Below are 21,218 nucleotides of genomic sequence, written 5' to 3' on the forward strand. Positions count from 1 at the left end.
CTTAGTTTATGTAAGGCTTCATAGTGCGTGCTACATGAATCTTTGACATCATTGTTCCCACCAACAGCAGGAGTTAGTCATCAGAAGCATTAACAAGAGAGTGAAGCGGCCTGCTGGCCCTCTGCCACACTCACAAATCACCCTCCTCAGGCTTAAGATTGTCAGTATTACTCGAGTCTTCCGAACGGTCCGCTTTTGATATGCTCCTCACTCTTCCTGTATTAAGGGAAATGCTCCCATGTGAGCTGAGGGTTACCTGGGACCTAGCGTTACTGGCCAGCATCCTAAAGCAAAGGATTTGCTAGCTGGTTGCTGTGAGCCCTTCTCCCTGCGAGCTGTGGGTCTTCACTTGCTGGTCATTTCTATTTTTTCTCAGTGTGTTCTTTTTTACTCCTTGGGGGTTTCTCCCATTCTGCCTTTGAGCATCTTGTCTGTTTGAGCATGCTAACCTAGAGTTCATACACTTTTCTGACCACCTAAGTTTAGAATAGCAGCTAAAGATAGGAACATGAATAATTGTTACATGTATTTAAGATGTGATTGAGCATGTTCAGGATAGTGTGACTGTAGACTAAATACATTTAAATCTAATAAAGCTTTTAATTGGGGTGAATATGATTAAAATCCATTGTAAAAATACTCAGATAAATATAGAAACCAAACAAGTTCTTGCATACATTTTCAATCATAAATTATGTGATAACCTCGCCAGCAGGCTTCAGCACCGTCCGCTCCTGACCCATCTCTTACATACAGCACTTCCTCCCCCAGTTGTTTTTATCCACCACTATTTAAATTTCAGCATAACTATTTTGATCTGTGGCACTAAGAAAGAAAATAATTTTTCAAAACCACATAACCACAGTGCCATTGTCACATGTGAAAACAAACACTTATAGCAATTGAATCCGTACTCATCACCATTCATCAGTCAAACGCTCGTGCACAGAGGACATATTCCAAATAGCATCCAAGAGTAAGGAATGCACAGGAGAGGAGAATTAGTCTCCTGAGGAGTTACTAAGGATTCCAAGTCTGAGAAGTGTACCCCACATGACAGTTAGATGTGCCAGTACCAATTCATTTATGTGGAATGGCTTTCCTGAAGTAGGCTGCATGTCCCTGTGGCCAGGCCTTGCCTGATAAATTATTAAGAGACTTTTTACTAGAAAAACTGCTTGCTCTGGTGCTCTGTGGTCCAGGCCACCTTCTCGTGGGCCACTTACTAAACATAAGATAGAAATCTTTTCATGTTTGTTTATATTAAATGTCTAGAGCCTGTGATCAAGACTATATCATAGACAAAATAAGAGAAAAATCAGGCAATTATCTTGTTACTTATTTCTTAGAACCTGAGTTTTTCTCTTTAATTTATTATAATTTTAAAATATGAACTAATATGGAAGTTCTCTTTTTCAATCAACAACTGTCTCACATATTTTCTTGCATTTCATGGTCTTTTTTATATGACCATAAGTAGTTTCTAACATTTTTTTTATTCTCATGGTTTTTAGAAAAGATAATTTCAAAGAATCTCTTCATTATTTATAATAAAGTTTGAAAACAAACTTTTCTATTAAATTACAAATCCAAACTAATATTATTAATAAACTATCACCTATTAAAAAAATCAAAATCGGGGTTGGGGATTTAGCTCAGTGGTAGAGCGCTTGCCTAGCAAGCGCAAGGCCCTGGGTTCGGTCCCCAGCTCCGAAAAAAAGAAAAGAAAAAAAAATTCAAAATCAACTTTTAAAGGGTTGAAACCCACCCTTGTCCATTCCTGCAGGAACGTTTGTGTGTTGCGCTCTACTTGTAAGTCCTTCCTAAAAAGGACGTGCACGCTCTGCTGCAGCAGGGGAAAGTGTTTTCACAGCACTTTTACTATCAAAGACCAAGGGAGCGATGGAGTTGGGGGAAGACCAAGACTGGCTAGAGGTACAGCTCCGAGTGGAGAGCTTGCCTAGTATACACAGGCCTCATTCACTCCCTGACACTTCAGAGGAGCAAAAGAGACCAAGCTCCAACTCTTAAAGTTACAGTATCCATTCTAGTCAGAGAATGTGATATACACTTGTTATAACAATAATGCACAGTGACAGAAGATGATGCGGCTGGGCATGAGGTCGCACACCTGTAACCACAGTACTCTGGGGCAGGAGGATTCCTGGGCCGTAGATCCAGACAGTGTCTCCCCATCACTGACAGACTAACAGAAATGTGACGGTGCCTTTGGGTTTATCAGGCGTCTCAGAATGAATGCCGGCATCAGAGTTGTGACCTTTGCTATGTTACCTTGACAAGAGAACTTTGAAACTCAATGTTTTCATGGTTTTTTCCCTAGTGCTGCCTGCCAGCCGTTTTTACCAGCTCCAAACAGTTCCTCTTCTATGCCAGCAGGTGGAAGCAGGAGCTGGGGAATGGCGGTGCTCTGCCTGCACTGCCCTGCTCTTCTGTGTGCCCCACTCCTCCCGGCACTGTTCTGATGGAGTCTGCCACTCCATTCCTGCTCTCCAGCAATTTGTCTGTGGCTCCATTACACTCTGAGATGGATACATGAAGGTCGTTGTCTCTTGTCGGTGTTGGTTTACTCTGTCATTGCAAAGCGCATGCTACACCCTGTGGTAGAATTAGAAAGAAAACATGTTTCTCCCCTGAGCCGGGTAGCAGCAGCAGATCAGACAGCCTTGCTCATGTATCTCCAGGAGAGCGTGCCTTCCTGGGTGCTAGTGACACTTGGTATTCACACAGGTGGGAATTTACCTAATAGTAGGTACTGTGCCAGATACTCCACAGGGGGTTTAATTTTAAAATGAGGGCTTTTCCCCTAGGAAAAAATTTTTTAAGAAAGGGATGTTTTATTTTGAAAAATATCATTACCAAATACATAGGTCAAATAAGCAGCTAGCATTCAGATCCTAAACGGTCACAGAATTGTCCATTAGAAGCAGCCAATGTGAGTAGTGTTTGCAGACTTAGAAGGTCCTCTGAAAATGCTGTTCAGAATGAAACTGGGATACTATAGGTCGATCCTGTTAGCGGTTTACCCACAGCAAATGATGATAAAAGTGTTCTTTTATACAAGAGATGTAAAAGGAGAAAACCGAACTCTGGGGTTCTGTCTGTAGAGCGAGAGAGACGAACTTTAATTTCTTTCCAGAGTTAGCAACTACCACCTTTTAATGTTGTTAAAAACACTGACTTTATTGTATGCATCCTTGTGTGTGTGTGCGTATGTACATGTGCAGCACATGCAGTGAGGAGATCGGAGGGAGCCAGGGGGTTGGCGCCCCTGGAACTGGAGTTACAATCGTGTGCCACATTTGGGTGCTGAGGTCTAGACCTAGATCTCCATAAGAGCAGTAGCCACTCTCAGCCACGGCGCCATTCTCCAGCCCCAGCTTTAGTAGAACCCAGCCTGTCCATCATCACAACCCACTGTCTATCTGAAATGTCCAACCAATGCCCTGATGTGCATCCCCACCATGAGCTTTCTGAAACTATCTCTTAGAGGACCTCTGCCGAGTCTTCCTGTGTGAAAAGTAAATTGTCTGTCTGTCTGTCTCCTTTGGTATTTTGAGCAAGAGTTGCTGCATCCTGGGAGCTCATTCTTACCGGTAGTTTATTGATTTCTAAGAACACTGACAGAAGCTTGCAAAGGGCAGCTGTCCGGGGCCCCCCGCTGGAGTCGGTTTACCCTTAACTGAAAGCCCCTCAGGCCAAGACAGCCTGCTCTTCCCAGCTGGATGGAGGCTAAAGTGGGACTCTCCTCCTCAGTCCTGGCTGCAGTCCTTTGGGAAGGGCAGAAGTGACACATCAGACAACTAGTGTACATTTCTGCCCTTTAGCTTCCTGTCCTCTCCCTACTTAAAAGCAGGACGGTGCCCTAGTGAGGAGTTTGACATTTCCCTTCGGTGGGCTGTGGTTGCAGCATTTGTAGAGCAGAGTCAGGGGTGAGGCTCTTAATTTCTGTCCTGCAAAATGAAGTTGGTAAATACCCACCATTTAGCTTGTTGGGGAAATTAAATAAGAAATTGCTTGTAAACTTATAACACAGTGTCTGTCTCTTAACAAATACGGAAGTTAATGGTACACTTCAGTCTGTATGGCCAGTTGCAAACTCAGTCAGAAATTCTTGAGGATAAAACTTTATACCTGCTGCCATTGAGATGTCTGTGGGTGTGGAAGCCCTGAGAGGGGAAGGAGCAAAATGGAGAGAGAGAGAGAGAGAGAGAGAGAGAGAGAGAGAGAGAGAGAGAGAGGAGAAAGAGAGAGAGAGAGAGAGAGAGAGAGAGAGAGAGAGAGAGAGAGACTGACCAGGTTCAGCATCAGGATGAGTGAAGGACGAGATTTCACGAGAGGGACAGAGAAGTGTTTGGGGCACTGAGGAAATGGACCAGGGCTGTGTAGCTCAGGGATACAGAACCCACAGCACACACAGGCCCTTGGTTTGATCACCAGTACTGAAAAGGGATTAGACAATGACAGTAACTAATTTTAGAAAGAAAAGTGAAAAAAGAATATGGAAAGAACCAGAAAAGCCACTTTCCAGGGCATATCCAGTGGGAGAGCAGGGAGAGACCAGAAGAGGCTATAAATGGGAGGTGTGTAGGGTATAAAGACTGAACCCCCAAAATTGACTTCTTTCCTTAGATGGAAAAAGGTAGAAATGGGTGTATTTGTTGTGCTTAATAACTTTCTTTATTAACTCAGAAAAAAACAAAAAACAAAAATGGCCTCTCTCCTCGTTAATTCCTCAGAGTAAAAAGGTAGCCAAGGCATTTAATTCTAGATCTAGAATATTCTGCTTATTAAATACTTCAGTCCTAAGCCAAATAAAAAGTTCCTTAAGTGAGCAAGCAAGTTCACTGGTGGAACAGTGGCGACTGGGTACTCACCTTTGGAAAGGACTGCATCTACTACACAGAGGCTGGTAGATGGGGGAAGCAAGGGTGGGGTGGGATGGGGTGGGCCAGCACTTGTGTGCAGCAGACTGGGTGTGGTGAGCAGTCCACACTTCATAGTAAGCATGCTTGCACTGCAGCCAACACCTCAAGGGCCACCCAGGCAGGCAGAGCTTTGTATGGTACTCTCTGGTACCACATACTCAGATGGAACTACTAAGCATGGAAACAACAGAAGAAAAGTACTGAGCAGCTACGCTTCAGCAATGTTCTTGTTTTACTTATGTGTATCTGTCTATCGGTGTGAGCATGCGCCATTTGAGTAATGGTGCCACCTGAGGCCAGAAGAGGTCATTCAGTCCCCTGTGGTTGGCCACTGTGAGTCTTAGAAACTGAACTTGGGTCCTCAAGAAAGAGCAAGAATTGCTCTTAACCCCTGATCTATCTCCAGGCCTAGCTATCTGTCGTGGTGGGCTGTTGTGTGTAGATGTACCTCAGCTAAACAATATTGTCTGTCTGTGAATGTCAGTGTGCTGGAGACGCAGGGGAGTGCAAGTGCTCATTGGCTCGCCAGGTCCTCTGTTGGTGTGCATGAGCTCAGAGAACTCCCAAACTGGCTTCAGATATTCATGGAAGCTTTTCTAGACAAGATGAAGTCTGAGCTGAGATCTGTAAGGTAAGGGATGGAAATGAAGACAACAGTGAGGAGTAGTCGTCCAAGAGAAGGGGGAAATGCCTTGAGGCCTGGGAGAGTCTGAGAGTGAGGAAGACGTAAAAGGCCTTTCTGCCGCATGGACTTCAGGACAGTGGGTACCGAGAAAGCAGAGAGATGCATGCATGTAGGCAGCTCCAGAAAGGCCGTGCATGTTCACCTGGGCACCTGACACCTGACACCTGGCCCCGCAGTCCCTGAGGAAAGATGCCATTGAAAGCGGGTGCTATGGTCAGGTTTATGTTTTAGGACGCTCCCTTGAAGGCAGTCTGGAGACTCAATGTAAAGACCCCAGAGAGATTCTGCCTCTGACTGAGTTAGCTGAGTGCAGTAAGGATTACCACAGGTTGTAGACTAAGGGGCTGCGAGCAGGTAAAAGCAAGATGGGTGTTACTCACCCCTTAGGGCATCCTGACATGAGGTGGTTGTTAATATCGCAGCGGAGCTGAACAGTAGAGAGAGACAGGATCTAGAGCTCAGGGGATGTGTTCTGAGGCACAGAGATGGACCCTGTCTGTGACCCTGGGTGGCATGGGTCGTCATCCAGGTGGAGAGAGGGGGAATACACAATGAAGATAAGGTAAGGTGACACACAGCCAAACCCCAGGAGCTCTTAAGGAATCCCAGAGATGGGCTGGCACAATAAACTGCGAGCAAATGGTAGAGATTAAGAAGAAACAGCCAGACACACACATAAAGATGGACCGGTTATCACAAATCACAAAAGCCAACTGGTGTGTGTGGGGGATGGGGGCTAGTAGTTTGAAAAAAGAGTAAAAAGCTGGTGCTGTGGTATATTCTTTAATCCCAGCTCTTGGGAGTCTGAGGCAGGAAGAGGTCAATTTCAGGGGTAGCCTAGGCTACATAAGGAGATCCTGAATCAAAAAAAATCAAAGTTCAAACATTGGGGAAGACAGTGTTTCTTTTTAAGAAGGAAGGAATATAAAATACTGTCATATATCACAAAAAATCAAGATAAGTAAATACCGAATGCCAGTGAGATTTAGTTGAAATCTTGAGAGACTGTGGTGAGAGCAGTTCCCTTGTTTATGAGGCCAGACTGAAGCAGGGTGAAGGGTGAAGGAGGGGTAAGGATAGGAGGAGGACTGGACCATCCTAGAGATGCTTTGGATGAAGAGACAGTGAAGAATAGGGAGAATGGCGTCTAGTGGGGTCCCAGGCTCAGGGGAGATTGGCTTTTGCTTTATTTGGGTGAAGACACTGTGTGTGAGTATGTGCATGAAGAGCCAGTTCAAAGGAACCGTAAGATGAGATCCACAGACGATTGGTGAGGCTACAGCCCAGGGCAAGGAATAGGCGTTAGCCAAGATGGGTGCTGGTGGCCGTGTGAGGTGCGGAGGGGGAAGAAGGAAACAGGTGTGACTGTAGCAGCCGCTTTCATCCTGAGGCCATGGTGAGGAAACACTGAGTAGAGCCGTGGACAGAGGAGAAAGATGGGGAAACCAGAGAGAGGAGGAAGATGAAGAAACCGGTCATGGTTCAAAGCCAGTGGTGTGTGAAATTGGAGATGAACTTTTTAAGGATGTGTTCATTAAAATCCAGTTAGACACAGATATGATTAAAAAAAAAAGCCATTGCTCGGTGTGATTATCTGACTGTAAGGACAGAGAAGGCAGCTGGTTAAGTGGTGCAGAGCAGGGTTTTTAAGGTGACTTGCAAAAGGGTTAGAAGCTGGAGTTTTAATGAAAGATAATTGGATAAAACTATCTGTTTACTGTTAAGGTTCTTGCACGGGGGCAGGAGTACTTGTAGAAGCTCACCCTAACAGCTCTTCTCCTGGGGCCCCTGCATGTGCAGATGACCCCACTGTATGTCTACACTCCAACTGCAATGTTTCCTCCTGGTGGCCACCCCAGGATGTGCACACAGCATAGCACTGTTCATTTACAGCAACGTAGGCTCAGGGGGCCGCTTGAACAAGGATCTAGGCTCCTAGATACCCGGAGCATAGCTGCATGACGGGGTGGCAGCCCTGAGCGAGCTCATCCCATTCGACCTCTTGAGCTGAATGTAGATACAGGAAGGCCAAAGCAGGACCCTGAAAGCACAGGAAACAGCCAGGCCTAAGGATGGCACAATAGAGAGGCCTGGCGGGGTGAGGGGGACAGGGATGCAGAGTGAAGGTGTGAGGAGAATGGTCAGTGAGGCATCGCAGCGTTCAGAAGAGGGGCTGGAAAGATAGGAGGCTGTGGCTAAAGAACAGCCTGCTCTTATGCACTCCGAGGAGCATCTCCGAGGAGCGGTGAGCTAGCACTCACAGTACCAGATCACAGAGACGAAACTGAAGCTCGGCCACCCCCAGAAACTCGCCAGCGTGGCTACAAAGCTTAAGACAGGGAAGGCTTGAGGCCTGAAGAGGACTCGGAGGTGAAGCGTGTGTGCGGCCCTCCAGAGGACGTAAGTTGGGTTTCCAGCACCCACATGGTGATTCCCAACTGTCTACAACTCCAGTTCCAGAGATCCAGCACCCCTTCTGGTTTGTGCAGGCAGTGAGCTCATGTGATATACATGCAGCTATAAAATAGAGAAGAGTGATGGCTTCCTTAGAGCACATCTTTGTAAAGTGGGGTAAGACTCTGGTCTAGTCTTAGAGCCAGGGACAGAGGTTGGGTGATGGCAGTAACAGGGAACTGGTGAGTGATAGACCAGGAAAGCAGCTGCCTGGGAGGGTCAAAATGATGGCTGGGAAACCTCCTCAGAGAGCTAAAAAGTGCACCTTGTTGAGGTTAGGCTGCATAAGGAACTTGAGCGAATGAGTCGCTTCACTGGTGGATGGAACAGCCCATCCTCAGGGATCCAGGTGTGCTTGTCACCTCTCTGTCACTGTGACAGAGCACCTGAGGCTCTCAGGATAAAGGAAGGAAGCTCCGTTTGGTTCACAGTCAGAAGTTTCAGACCCTGTTGCTTGATCTGTGACTTTGGCCTCTCACAGCACAGGCACATCATAGTTGGAGTGTGTGGCCTAGGAGGTCCCTCTACCTCAGGGAGGCTGGGAAGCAGAGCTAGACAAGGAGCTGAAGCCCAGATTCCTCACTAAGGGCACACTCCCTGTACTGATCACTCCCCTTACTACTAGGATTAACACCCAACAGAGGAAGGTGAAGAAGGAAGGATTTATCTGGGCTCTCAGTCCAAGGGGGAGGGGACGTCACAGCAGTGGGGGTGGGGGTGGGGGTGAGGCTGGCCACACTACATCTACATTCAAGAAGCAGAGTGGGTAATGCCGGTACTCATCTTGCTTCTGCCTTCGTACGCAGGCTGTGAGATTGTAGAACTTGTCGACTGACACTCAGTATTAGCCATTACATCGCATGTGCTCACCTCCTCCCCTGGGGCATCTCCTAAAGGTTCCCCAGCAGCACCATGGCATTAGAAATGAGGCCTTCCATGTGGGGCAACATTTAAGGCCCCTGTGACAGCCTGGCAAGGTGGCACATGTCTGAATCCCACTTGGGGATTGTAAGGGCCCTTGAAAGACTGAGGCAGGAAGATCATGATGCTAGCCTGGGCAACATAGCAAGGTCCAGGCTAGCTTGGACCATATAGAGACACCATGTCTCAAGAAACAGAAAAGAAGAGCTAGTCTAAATCATGGCAGCCAGTTTCTGTTAGGGCACAGTAGGAACGAAGTGCTCTGTGCTGCAGTGTGGGGAAAGGCAAGCTTAGAGAGAGGTTCATTGGTTAAGGTTCAGGACAGAATAGATGGCATGAAGGGACAAGTAGAAGGGCCTGGTGAGATGGCTCAGGATAAAGAAGCCTGCCACCAAGCCTTACGACCTGAGTGTGATTCCCAAAATCCACATGTTGGAAGTAGTGAACCAATGGCTGCAAGAGCCCTCTGACCTCCATAGGTATGGTGTCAGCTGTAAGGGTGCGCGCCTTTAATCCTAGCAGGCAGACGTGAAGGCGAGTGGACCTATCTGAGTTCCAAGCTAGCCTGTTCTACGTTACAAGTTCCAGGCCATCCTGTTTCAAAAAAAATGCTTTTAACAGTGCTAGAGAGAGGCTCAGAGGCTAACTGTATGCACTGTTCTTGCAGAGGATGAGGTTAGTTCCAAGACCTAGTCAGGCAGCTCACAAACTAGCTACAACCACAGCTCCAGGGTATCTGACCTCTCTTCTGCCCTCTTCAGGCAGTGTGGAGGTCTGTCTGTCTGTCTGTGGGAGCACATGCACACATGTTTTTTCAATGAAGTCATTATTGTGAATAATCTCAGGGAAGCTAAAGCCGTGTTTACAACACCCACATCCATATAATACATGTTTTCCCACCCTTTCACCAAGAGCTGCTGGTTTGTATTACCTAGTTTTTATACTTCCTGAAAAGGACCCAATTCCTTGAAATTCTTGGCTGCTATTTCTGTCCTGATCATGTTGTCAGTGCCTTTCCCTGCTGCTCCCAGGAAGGACACAAGTCTTTTCTTTGTGCCGTGTTCTTGAAAACAATGTTTGTTCATCCTTATTTCTCAGTACTGTAAGGGTTGGGTGGAGGCTTTAACACTGCCTGCCACCTGGAGTGATTCTGCAAATGAGTTCTCCCTTCTTGTCTTCCCTGCCCTTTCCCTTCCAGAGAAGGCACACAGGACCTGTTTGCAGCTGGAGAGACCATGTACCCTTGGGCTAGCACATTTAAGGCTGTCTGGTGTACCACACACTGGCGGGTAGCATTTCAGTACTGAGGCCATCTACTGGACTGTCCATGGGACCTGCCTGCAGGGCAGAAATGCTGTCAGTACTGTCCTTTGTGATAGGTTTTCACCACAAGTGGCTGCTAAACATTTGGAATGTGCTTGGTACAGCCGAGGCACTAAACTGATCTTATTTTATTCTCCATTTAAATAGTAGTATGCGCCTTCTGTGTTGGACAGCAGGGTATAGTGGAAGGTGTGCTGAGGGGCTGCAGGCTTCGTGGAGAAGTTGATTGAGTAGTGTTGCTGTAAAATTATGTAAACACACACACACACACACACACACACACACACACCACCACCACCACCACCACCACCACCACACTAGGTCCGGCACTATGGTGCCCCAAGATATCTGGTAGATGTCTTCATCTCAGTCAGCAAAGCCTCTCACCCGCTCTGCTCCATCCCATACCACACTGCCTATGACTACTCTCTGAGCCTCGCAGCAATCTCTCTACCCATCCAGTTCCCAAGGCAGGCAGCCACCATGCCAGACATACACATGCCAATTCCGTGGCGGCCTAGTGTCCCCAGCCACCACATACTCTCTTGAACTTAAGTCGCCACGTGAAAGAACACACAACACAATAACCTCTGATCCAATTGATAAGATATAATTGCCCACCTAGACATACGAAGCCCTATACACATCCATCCCTTAAGAATATTCATAACAACCTGTAAATGTGCAGAGAAGAATCTTAACATCAGCCTCCATGTTCCCTCTACTGCTTCTCCCTCTTGCTTCAGTTTCCTCCTCTCTCTAAAACTTTTCTCCCTCCCATCGTTCCTTCTCGTCCAATAACAAGCCTTGTACCTGCTTTCACCTGTGTGATGACATCATCGTAGAGAGTAGGAACTAGAGTGCCTTGGGAGGTGCCTGTAATTCCATCAACTGGGGAAGCTGAGGCAGGAGAGCTGCACGTTTGAAGCTAGTCAGGGCTGCAGTGAAAACTTTGTCTTTAAAACAAATGAATTGGGCTGGAGAGATGGCTCAGTGGTTAAGAGCACTGACTGCTCTTCCTAAGGTTCTGAGTTCAAATCCCAGCAACCATATGGTGGCTCACAACCATCTGTAATGAGATCTGATCCCCTCTTCTGATGTGTCTGAGGACAGCTACAGTGTGCTTATATACAATGAATAAATAAATCTTTAAAAAACAAACAAAAAACAACAACAACCAAAAAAAAAAACCAAATGAATTAAAATAAAAATTAAAGCGTCTTATGCTGTAGAAGGAGCCTAGGGTTGAGCTATGGCCAATGATCTGTAGACATTATCTAGTCAGAGCCATGGGTGAGAAAGACAGTTGTGAGCAGGAGAATCAGGATTAGAGGGGATGTTTCTGACAGAAGTAGCCAGACCAGAAATAAATGAAACCAACATGCACAGCTGTTCAGAATGAGGAGATGACTGAGTGCACGCCTCAGCCCGAGTCCACAGAGGAGCATTCGGCAAAAACTAGAAAACTAGACATACTTTCCAAGGTTTTCATAGAATGGGGTCCATGTTCAGGAAGCATACATGCCATGTAATATGATCCAGGAACATGTTAGGGACATATATGTCCTAGGGGTGTGGGTGTTGTACATCAACTTTCCGAGTGGCCCTGGCTCCATTAAAACACTTTCCTGCATAAACCTCTTCATGGAGATGTCGAAGATGCTGCTGCTGCTGCTGCTGCTGCTGCTGTTCCTGGATTATCAACCCCGGCTCATCCTGCATGAGTGATGAGCACTGTGTGAGGCGGGGACTTGTCGGAAACATGGGAAGTAATGGGATGTTTGAGTCCCAGTGCGGTTTGCACTACAAGACAACTATAGTTCTGTTGCTGTAGAGCAGGTTGACATAGAAACTTCAGTGAACGCTCAGGTGAAAGGTGACAGGAGCTGAGATCTGGGAAATACAGTAGCCAAAGAAGCCTTGGCAACAGGAAGAGGTGGGCCTTCAACACACTTCAAAGGCTGATAAGTCCAGGGGGACAAGATGTAGTTAGTGGGAAATATGGTAGCCAAAGAAGCCTTGGCAACAGGAAGAGGTGGGCCTTCAACACACTTCAAAGGCTGATAAGTCCAGGGGGACAAGATGTTTGCAGTTAGTAACTCAGAAGAACTGTGGCCTGCTCACATGTCCTAGCAAAACTGCAACCTGGTGACCCGTCCATGTCTATCTACCTTCCCTCCTCTGCCTGAGCTCCTCCTTGGTTCTATGGACACAGGGTATCTTACCCTCAGATTTACACCTTCCTGTCCACCACCCTGAGGTACCATTATTCCTCATTAGAAATTTCACACAATTTTTTAAAGTTCTGTGAAGAGAAAAAGACAACCAGGAAGGACAGAAGTGAAGAAGAAGTTCCTGCTGAGGGAAGGAAAGAATTGTTTTATGAGAGACAATAAGGTTTCCGATTTGTGTAGATTATGGTTTTCTAATAACTGCACTTAGTAACTCCCACAGAGCATTGCAGGCTCATGCTGTGCCTCCTGCTTTCAACTTTCATAGGTTTCAGGGCAAAGCTCAAAAGTCCTCACTAGATTCTCAAAGGAGCAAACAGTTTCCAGAATGGCATAGGGTATGCTGTTTCCTACCAGGAACACCTCCCAAAGGCTGCAGAGGTGCCAAAGGGCAGAGGAAGTAATACACCGGCGTCCAGAACATTGAAGGAGTTTGAAAATGTCATGGAAGGAAAGAAGATGGACATCAAAATGAAGGCAAGAGAGGGGAAGCTGAGATGATTCAAAGAGAAAATACTCGGTCAGATGTTACAGCATTGGGAAACTACCCATTCCTGTTAACAGCCTTCCTCTGGTGACAAGAACTGTAATTCCTGAAAGGTGTTAAGATGAAATCCAAGATAAGACGAGGACCTGACCCACCAGATGGTGCAGCAGTTAGAGTGCGAGCAGGTTTAGTCCCTGGAGTCCATGTAAGAGTCTGAGTCCTAGAACTTCTGTGGAGAGATCAGACACAGAGCAGGGACACTCGCCTAGGGGCTTGCACGGTTACAGCAACAGAACCATCAAGAGACCTTGTGTTAACCAGCGCTGGAGAGTTGTCCTGACTTTCATGTGTGCTACGGACTCAGCTGCCTGCACACATGCACTAAGTAAATAAATATTTTAAAGGAATGTTAAAGTAAACTGCTTAATGTCCTGTTGGCTGTAGCATTGGGATTTCTTCTTTTCCGGTCCCCTGAATTCTGGGGAAAGCATAATGTTAGAGCGCGGGTAGTTTTCATTAGTTGCAGTGGAGCCCATGCAAAGTTATGTCCCTTTGTCCTGACGGCAGCACTGACAGTCTCAGTTAAGCATCAGGAACTAAGTGAGAACGGGGAAGGTTTCCAGAGGGAAATGTCTGGCGTCATTTTATTAAAGCTTTTTAACAATAATGAAAACTTGTTCAGAACTACTGTTTGGTTCAAGGAATAGCAGTGAGGGGCAGAAATTCTGTGTCTCAGGAACTACTGTTTGGTTCAAGGAATAGCGGTGAGGGGCAGAAATTCTGTGTCTCAGGAACTACTGCTTGGTTCAAGGAATAGCAGTGAGGGGCAGAAATTCTGTGTCTCAGACAACACTCTTCAATTTGCTGTTCACGTCCCAGCACCTCAAGGCCAACCTTTCAGTTGTCCAAGGACCTCAGCAGAAGCAGTCAGTCATGGTCATGGTCATAGCTCCTTTTTTCTCAAAGTCCTCTGCCCTCTGTAGCCATGAGGTGTCACAGGGATAGTTATTCTAGAGAGATAAAGGCCACAGTGAATAACACATGTGGACTCACCGGAAGCACACAAGAGCCCTCACTCTGACCTCTACAGGATTATGGGTACTGCTTCTGTAGCTCCTCCTCCTCCTCCTCCCCCTCCTCCTCCCCCTCCTCATCATCTTCCTCGTCCTTCTCATCTTTCTCCTCCTTTCTTTTTTTCCAATTCATTTGGTTTCCTTTACCAGTTAGGATTCTATATGAAGCCCAGAAATCTAAAACTGGACTTTAATGGTTTTAAACAATAGAACAGATTTATTGACTCATGTAAGTGGAAAATCTGGCTCTGGGTCAGGCTGATCTAGGAGCTCAGTGAGATCATTAAATATTTAGTTTCTTCCTTTTTTCTACTACTCAGGGTTCATTTCATTGCACACCACATCCTACTCGTTCTCACAGTCAGGGGCACAGACTGCCTCAGTTTCGGGGAGCGGTGAGAATGGGACCACACTCTCTCACAGCAGTCCAAGCTTGTGCTCTGGGTTAGAGGGATGCTCCTTAAAACAGAGTGGACTGTGGGGGTGGGGTGCACTGGGAGGAAATATTCGTCAAGTTTTTCAAGAATTTGGGTGAACTTCGGGATGTATATGTATCATGCAACACTATAAGAAATACTATGAGAAAAGAAGAGAATGCGTGTGTGGCTAGGAGCTAGATGAGTGGCAGGACGCGCACACATCTGAGCGACTGCTGCGCTCTGGGCTGCAGCCTTGCTGTTCCCTGTGAACAGTGAGCCAGCTTTGCCCAGGTCAGCTGCAGCTCTTCCTTTATTTTTTGGTCTCTACTAAAATTCACCCAGCCGGGAAGAAAACATTTCCTCTCTAGCTGTCTTTGCTCCATCCTCGCCATGCTGGCCTGCAGTGCCACCCCACAGCATCTCCACCATTGTCTAAAGCACCTGTAGAGCTCGTGCTCATAGCAAAGAAACCACCCCTTTGGGCTCCCAGTGTGGCTTTGGCGTTCTGTGGCCTGCACTTGCTGTCCTCTTCCAACAAGGTGGTTGGTCCGTTCCATATTTAAAGACTTGTTTCTGGTTCTGTCTTCCTTCTTCCCCCAGGCTCAGGGCTGACTCCAGTGTTCACATAGACAGTCCATCCAAACTAGACGCCATTACTTCTACTCTCCAGATTTCTTACATGAGCCAGACATTTAAGGGAAACTCCTGGGGGCTTATACTGCTTTGCTTTTGAGTTCATTTTTTCCTTAAACATTTTTCTTATTGGTCTGTCTGCTTCTGTCTGTCTATCTCTACTCCCTCTCCCTCTGAGCCCCCCCATGCGTGCCTGTATGTGGTGTGTGTGTGTGCATGCGCGTGTGTGTGCATGTGTGCGTGCATGCGCGCGCGCGCGCGCGCGCGTGTGTGTGTGTGTGTGTGTGTGTGTGTGTGTGTGTGTGTGTGTGTGTGTGCGCGCGTGCGTGCGTGCGTGCGTGCGTGTACATACAGGTGCCCCGAGAGGCTAGGGACCAGAGGTTTGGGATCCCTTGGAGCTGGAGTTCAGGCAGTTGTGAGCTGCCTGGCATGGGTGCTGCAAAGTGAACCTAGACTCTAGGAGAGCGTGAGTGCTGTTACCTGCTGGGCCGTCTCTTCTGCCCCAGCCCTGAGCAAATGCGCAGGGTCTTTACTGCCAGCACTGCTGCCATCTGCCTGGAGCTTTCATTGTAGAGATCGGAGCTCCGGTTCTCTTACACTACCCTATCCATGTTTTACATCCCATTCCTTCCTGAGCTGTAGGGGCCTGTGCTCTGTCTTCTTTTAATTGAACATTTTGATTCCTGGTGAAAGGAACAGAAAGGCTTCTTTTTGGACCCTCAGCGCAGTCTCCATGGCTCTTGCTCTGACACAGACTTAGGTTACCTCTTGTGGTTTCTCCCCCTTCCCTTGCATATGACTATAAACCATGCCTTTTTTCTGATTTATTTTTTGGGTTTTTTAAGTATGTGTGTATTGCTGTGTCTGAGATGAGGGATGTGTATCTGAGTACAGCATCCACAACGTCCAGAAGAGGATGCCAGATCCCCTGAAGCTGGAGCTGTAGGCAGCCATGATCTGGCCAACATAGGTGCCCGCCGTCCATCTTCTGCAAGCCACGGGTGTGCTTAGCTGCGGACTCCAAACTGCGTCTTTGATTTCCACTGTTAGTTTTTTAGGATTGAGAATTTTGTGACATACTAAGTAATTAAGATGCCCTCTTAACTTTTATATATTTTATCCAGTTTTTTCCATTGGCCAGTTTTTTATTGGTTTTTCGGTAGCTGCCACTTTACGTGTTTTTAAAATATTTTCTTTATCTCAGAAAAAAACAATTTCAATACATTTAATTAGTAAATATTTAAATTGCACCTTAATACATATGGGCAGGTTTTGGAACAGTCTTAATCTTATTCTGCTGATAACAAGAGGTTAAAATATCTCAGCAAAACAGAGTGCCCGCCTTGAGTGAGACTCCGCCAGTGTCACATAGGAAGTGTTGCAGAGAGAAGGTGAGGTCAGCGTGGGCCTCTCCTGTCCTCAGGTCTAGCTCTTTGATGCTTGACCCTTTGGCCTTTGGCTCTCCTCACTTTCTTAGCCACATTTCTCTCACACTTTCCTCCTCTTGCAGCCTCAAGCCCTAGCACTTCCTGCTCACGGCTCAGGCCAAAGCCTAGCAGTGCATTTCTTTAACTGTCTTGCACCGAGGCTCTGCTGTCTGCATGTTTGACTCTGGTGCAAACTCCTTCCTGTCTCAGTGATCACTTTCATAGCTCCCCTCAACCCCAGCTTGGCCTCGTCCCTCTTCGGCCTCACTGACTGTGTGAAGTCAGTCCATACTTCTTGGGTCAGCTCAGCCATTCTGTAAGTGCAGCTACATTGAAGATCAGTGACTTCCGCTTTCATGCCAGTGCACGTGTAGCATGTCCATAACTCTCTTGCTCTCTCTCTCTTCCCCAAAAGTCCCTTGCTGTGTTCTCTCTGAATTCTGAGCATTGCCCTTGAGTCTTTTCCCCTGCTGCGTCCACACCAAGACATATTGTCTCTGCAATTTTATATCACTGCGATTCTCCTGTTTCCTAATCCGATGTCTCCTAGTTACTGGGAGAGATAGCCGCATTCTCTAAGACATAAAGCTTAGCACATGTCTCAGCCAGTGAAGCCCTGTCAGTGCCCCCGACCTGCAGCGTGAGTCCGAGAGCAGCTGCTGGGTGCAGGTCGGTGGTAACACAGTACCTTGCATGCCTGTGGCTCCAGCTCCAATCTCTAGCACCACAGAACAGACAAAAGCAACCGAACAGACCCGCCTCAGCCCAGCCACAGATCAAGGTGTGTGTCTCTAAAGAGTCCCGAGACTCCTCGTTGGCTGCTTCCTCTTTCTCTTTCGAGCTTCTCGGTCACGTGTTCTCTGCCTCCGGATAGTCTGACTTGCTCAGTGTTCTTCCCACCATCGGCCCTGTGTGCTTCACCTTAGTGCCCATCGCAAAGCAGTGCAGCTTCATGTATCCCTGAGCTTCTCTTCCTTACTGGAGCATCGGGAGCCTGGTCAGACTGTCGTTTAACCCTCAGGGCCCCTCACAGCTGCACACATGTACCATGTGTCGTGTGGGCAACTGACCTTAAACGTGAGTTAGCCTCCGAGCCTCAGGTATCTCACTGATTAACAGGAAGAACTACTCCCTAAGGCTAGTTCTGGATCCTGAGAGGTAAGAGAAATTAAGCTAGGGGTAGGGATCTAGATCCTACCACCTGACTTCTAATCCCAGCTCGCACTGTGTGACTGTGTCACACAGGTCACGTTGGGCAGGTAGCTTTAGTGTCTTCTCAGTATGTGAGAGTGACCACAGAGTGTGTGTGTCTCTGAAGGGCCTCGGAATGTCAGCTCACCACATGGAAAACATGTCCACCAGTGCCTGAACATTCGCTGTGCAACTGTTGTCTAGTAAATATGACATTTATAAAATTAGGGCAAGGGTCGAAGTTGGGAGAGAAGAGAGAGAGATACTCATACAAGCCAAGTGTCAGTACTTTTAGATGGGATAAGGACTGGTGTCCTTACTGACAGTTTTTATTTTATCACAGTGTGATATCTCTAGCAGAGACAAATTATTATTTTTATTTATATAAAATTACGGGGGGAGATTAATATCTAACATGAAAAGAGAATATTTATAATATTTAGTAAAACCTATAATTTTTTAAAATATGTACTCTTAGAAACTAGCACATGAAAGATTACTTTAATTTTTAAAGGACAATTGTCATGTATCTGACAGCTAACTTTCTTCTGTATGATTTTATATATTCAAGTCCACGTTTGAATAGAAAAAATTCCACTAACCTATAATTATGCAAGCAATAAGAAATACTGTTATGCTTTCACTCACTTTTTCCCTTTGGGGAAGGGTTGTCTCCCTTTGAAATGTTCTTACTTGGTATCTGATTGCATTATACGTTTACATTTTAGCTTCCGGCCAACAGAAGTCCCTAATTTCTTTTTTTTTTTTTTCTCAATTCTTTTTAGAGCTGGTGGCTCCAGGCTTCAGCTGAGAATGACACTGGGAAAGGAGCTGGCTTCTCCTCTTCAAGCTATGTCTTCCTACACTGCGGCTGGCAGGAATGTTCTCAGATGGGACCTTTCTCCAGAGCAGATCAAGATGAGGACGGAGCAGCTCATAGCACAGACCAAGCAGGTGTATGACACCGTGGGGACAATCGCCCTGAAAGAAGTAACTTACGAGAACTGTCTGCAGGTGCTGGCTGACATAGAAGTGAAGTACATAGGTGGGTGGAGACGTGAGCCCGCCAGTACTTCGTGTGGTGGAATCTACAGCCATTTTACCCTTCTCGTCTGAACAGTCAGTTATCCAGTTTCACAAGACACTGACACTTCCCCAAGGCCGACTATAGCTTAGGGTTGGATTACTTAAGGCCTGTGCGCCTCAGTAGGTGCTGCACAGTGTGCACTCTCCCCCCCCCCCCGCTTTCTGTCCTTCAGAGCTGCTAAGAGTCTCGTACACTTGCCCAGCAACCCTACATCTAGAAATTCATTCCAAAGAAATAATGAAGGCACGATTCTTACATAAATTAATGTCTAAGTAGGTACTGATTTTCTATCCAAGGCTCAGAAACCAGCCTTGAAAGTCTGCTGGTGTAGAATCACATTATTGTAGAATTAGAGACACAGTTTGGTAGATAAATGTTGAAACATCCTTCTCAGTAACTCCATGTAGCCACTGAAAACATAGTTTAAAAAAGTACATAATAGCCTAGGAGAAAAACATACAGAAGGGCGGAGGCAGAAGGATTGCTGAGAGTTTAAGGCCAACTGCAGTTGTGTATAAGGCTAGAAGGAAAACTGAAGAAAATATTCAGGTGCTATTCTGTAAAGCAGAGTACAGGGATATGCGTGAGTGCAGAGAGATCTCACTGGGAGCCGGCTCACTAAGTGTGGACAATAGTAAATGCAAACTAGGCAGGCCAGAGCTGTGATCCTCAGACCCTGCTGTATGACAAGCAAAGCCAGTCTGCTAGAGCATCCTGACTTGCTTTTTGTTCTTTTTTGTTCATAACTAATTGTACGAAACTACTTGCCTTTGGAGGCCAATGAACTCCAGGGTGACCAACCTCAGTGTTGGTCTCATCTAACATGCCCCCAAGTCAGCTCTTCACGTCACCTCAGTGATTAGTGTCTCAGGTCACAGTGAGTTGTTGACAGTTGACTTTTCTTTCTTCATTTCTCATCTTCGTCTGTGTAATTTAAGCACATCCTTAGACTTACACAAGTGAAGACTCAGTCTGCTTACCACTAAGGATGGGACGTATTTCTAGAGGATAATCGTGACTGAACAACCTTGGCTGTGTATGTAGGCTACACTTAAAAATAAAAAGCGCAAACTGGACATCAGAAACATTGCTCTGTGTGTTCTGGAAGTTGAAAGGCTCTCGTGTCTGGTCTTCCACCCCTGCTAGCCCCTACCTGCCACTGTCATAGGGACACGGGTGTCTTCTGTGCCTGCTTCCATATCAATCCCTGCTGCCAACTTCCTCTCACTGGTTAGTGGCTACTGCATCTTCTAAGGCCTAACTGGAAACTCCCGAGTGAAAGGTCTGCTTGCGTCTTTCTGTCAGCCTCAGGGATGGCAGACTTTTCCTGCCGCACAGGTTTGTTCTTGGCTCAGGCTCTCTTTCTTCTTCAGTGACTGCCCCTTAGCCAGGCTGGTGCACCAGCCTACCAGTGTGCACGCCTCCCTGAGAAGGGAGAGGACAGTGAGGAGGGGAGAAGCAAGAACTGACTTAGGAACAGCTCTGCAGTCCTGGGTCTCCCGAAAATGAGTATTTTAAATGTTTACAGAAGTTTGTGGTATTTGATCTTGTTCTCCCTAAGTTTATCTTTACAGGTAAACCATCAAGCCTCTGAGGGAGTAGATATCTCAAAACTAACTCCCTCTTACCTGCCTGTTCTGGGGTGCAGGCCGCAGTAGCCATGTGCCTGGTGTTTGTGTCCGGCCTGGGCACAGACAGCATTGTTCATAGCTTGGCAGGGAAAATGAAGTCTGTTTCCAGGTTTCTGTCGTAAAGGAAGGAAGGAAGGAAGGAAGGAAGGAAGGAAGGAAGGAGGGAAGGAAGGAAGGAAATGGTCTTCGGTGAATTCTTGTTCAGGATTGTTTCCAGTTTTAGGCTCCTGCACTTTACTTTGTTACCCATTTAAGTTCTTGAGAAACTGTAATTGCTTTTTAGTGAGCAGAAATTGTAACCACTGCCTATAGCTGTAAAAATAGTGCTCTACGAATGAAAAGTTTAATCTGTGACATATTTTCCTTAATTATCAAGTACAAAATTATCTACTAAGTCAAGTACTAAAGTATAATTACAAAATTTGATATTTTTAGAAATGTGTACATGGAGCTGGAGGTATGGCTCAGTGGTAGAAACTATGCATTTATTCTGCTATTTCCGAAATGTTTTTAGTAGCTTTACTAGTAGCAATGTTTTTTGGGTTTGTTTGTTTGTTTGTTTAAGATTTCACCTCAGTGATGCTGGTCTCTTTTTTTTTTCCATTTTTATTAAAGTAGCAATGTTTTAAGAGGACCAGCGTAAGTATAGCAGTATTTTAATTGAACTGTTTCTTACTGAGTAAAGGGTGACCTGTGTCTATTCTGTACTG

The 21,218-nt window shown here is 46.4% G+C and overlaps 1 protein-coding gene across 1 annotated transcript in view; it reads left to right on the plus strand.

The window, feature by feature from the left end:
- Nln (neurolysin) overlaps positions 1–21,218 on the plus strand; it is a 91,275-nt gene that overhangs the window by 16,931 nt on the left and 53,126 nt on the right. Inside the window, exon 2 of the mRNA XM_032898958.1 lies at positions 18,576–18,835. Coding sequence (XP_032754849.1) covers positions 18,576–18,835 — 260 coding nt within the window. The remainder of the gene's footprint in view (positions 1–18,575; positions 18,836–21,218) is intronic.

Source organism: Rattus rattus, chromosome 3 (genome assembly GCF_011064425.1).
Source record: "Rattus rattus isolate New Zealand chromosome 3, Rrattus_CSIRO_v1, whole genome shotgun sequence".
In the NCBI taxonomy this organism is placed as follows: domain Eukaryota; kingdom Metazoa; phylum Chordata; class Mammalia; order Rodentia; family Muridae; genus Rattus; species Rattus rattus.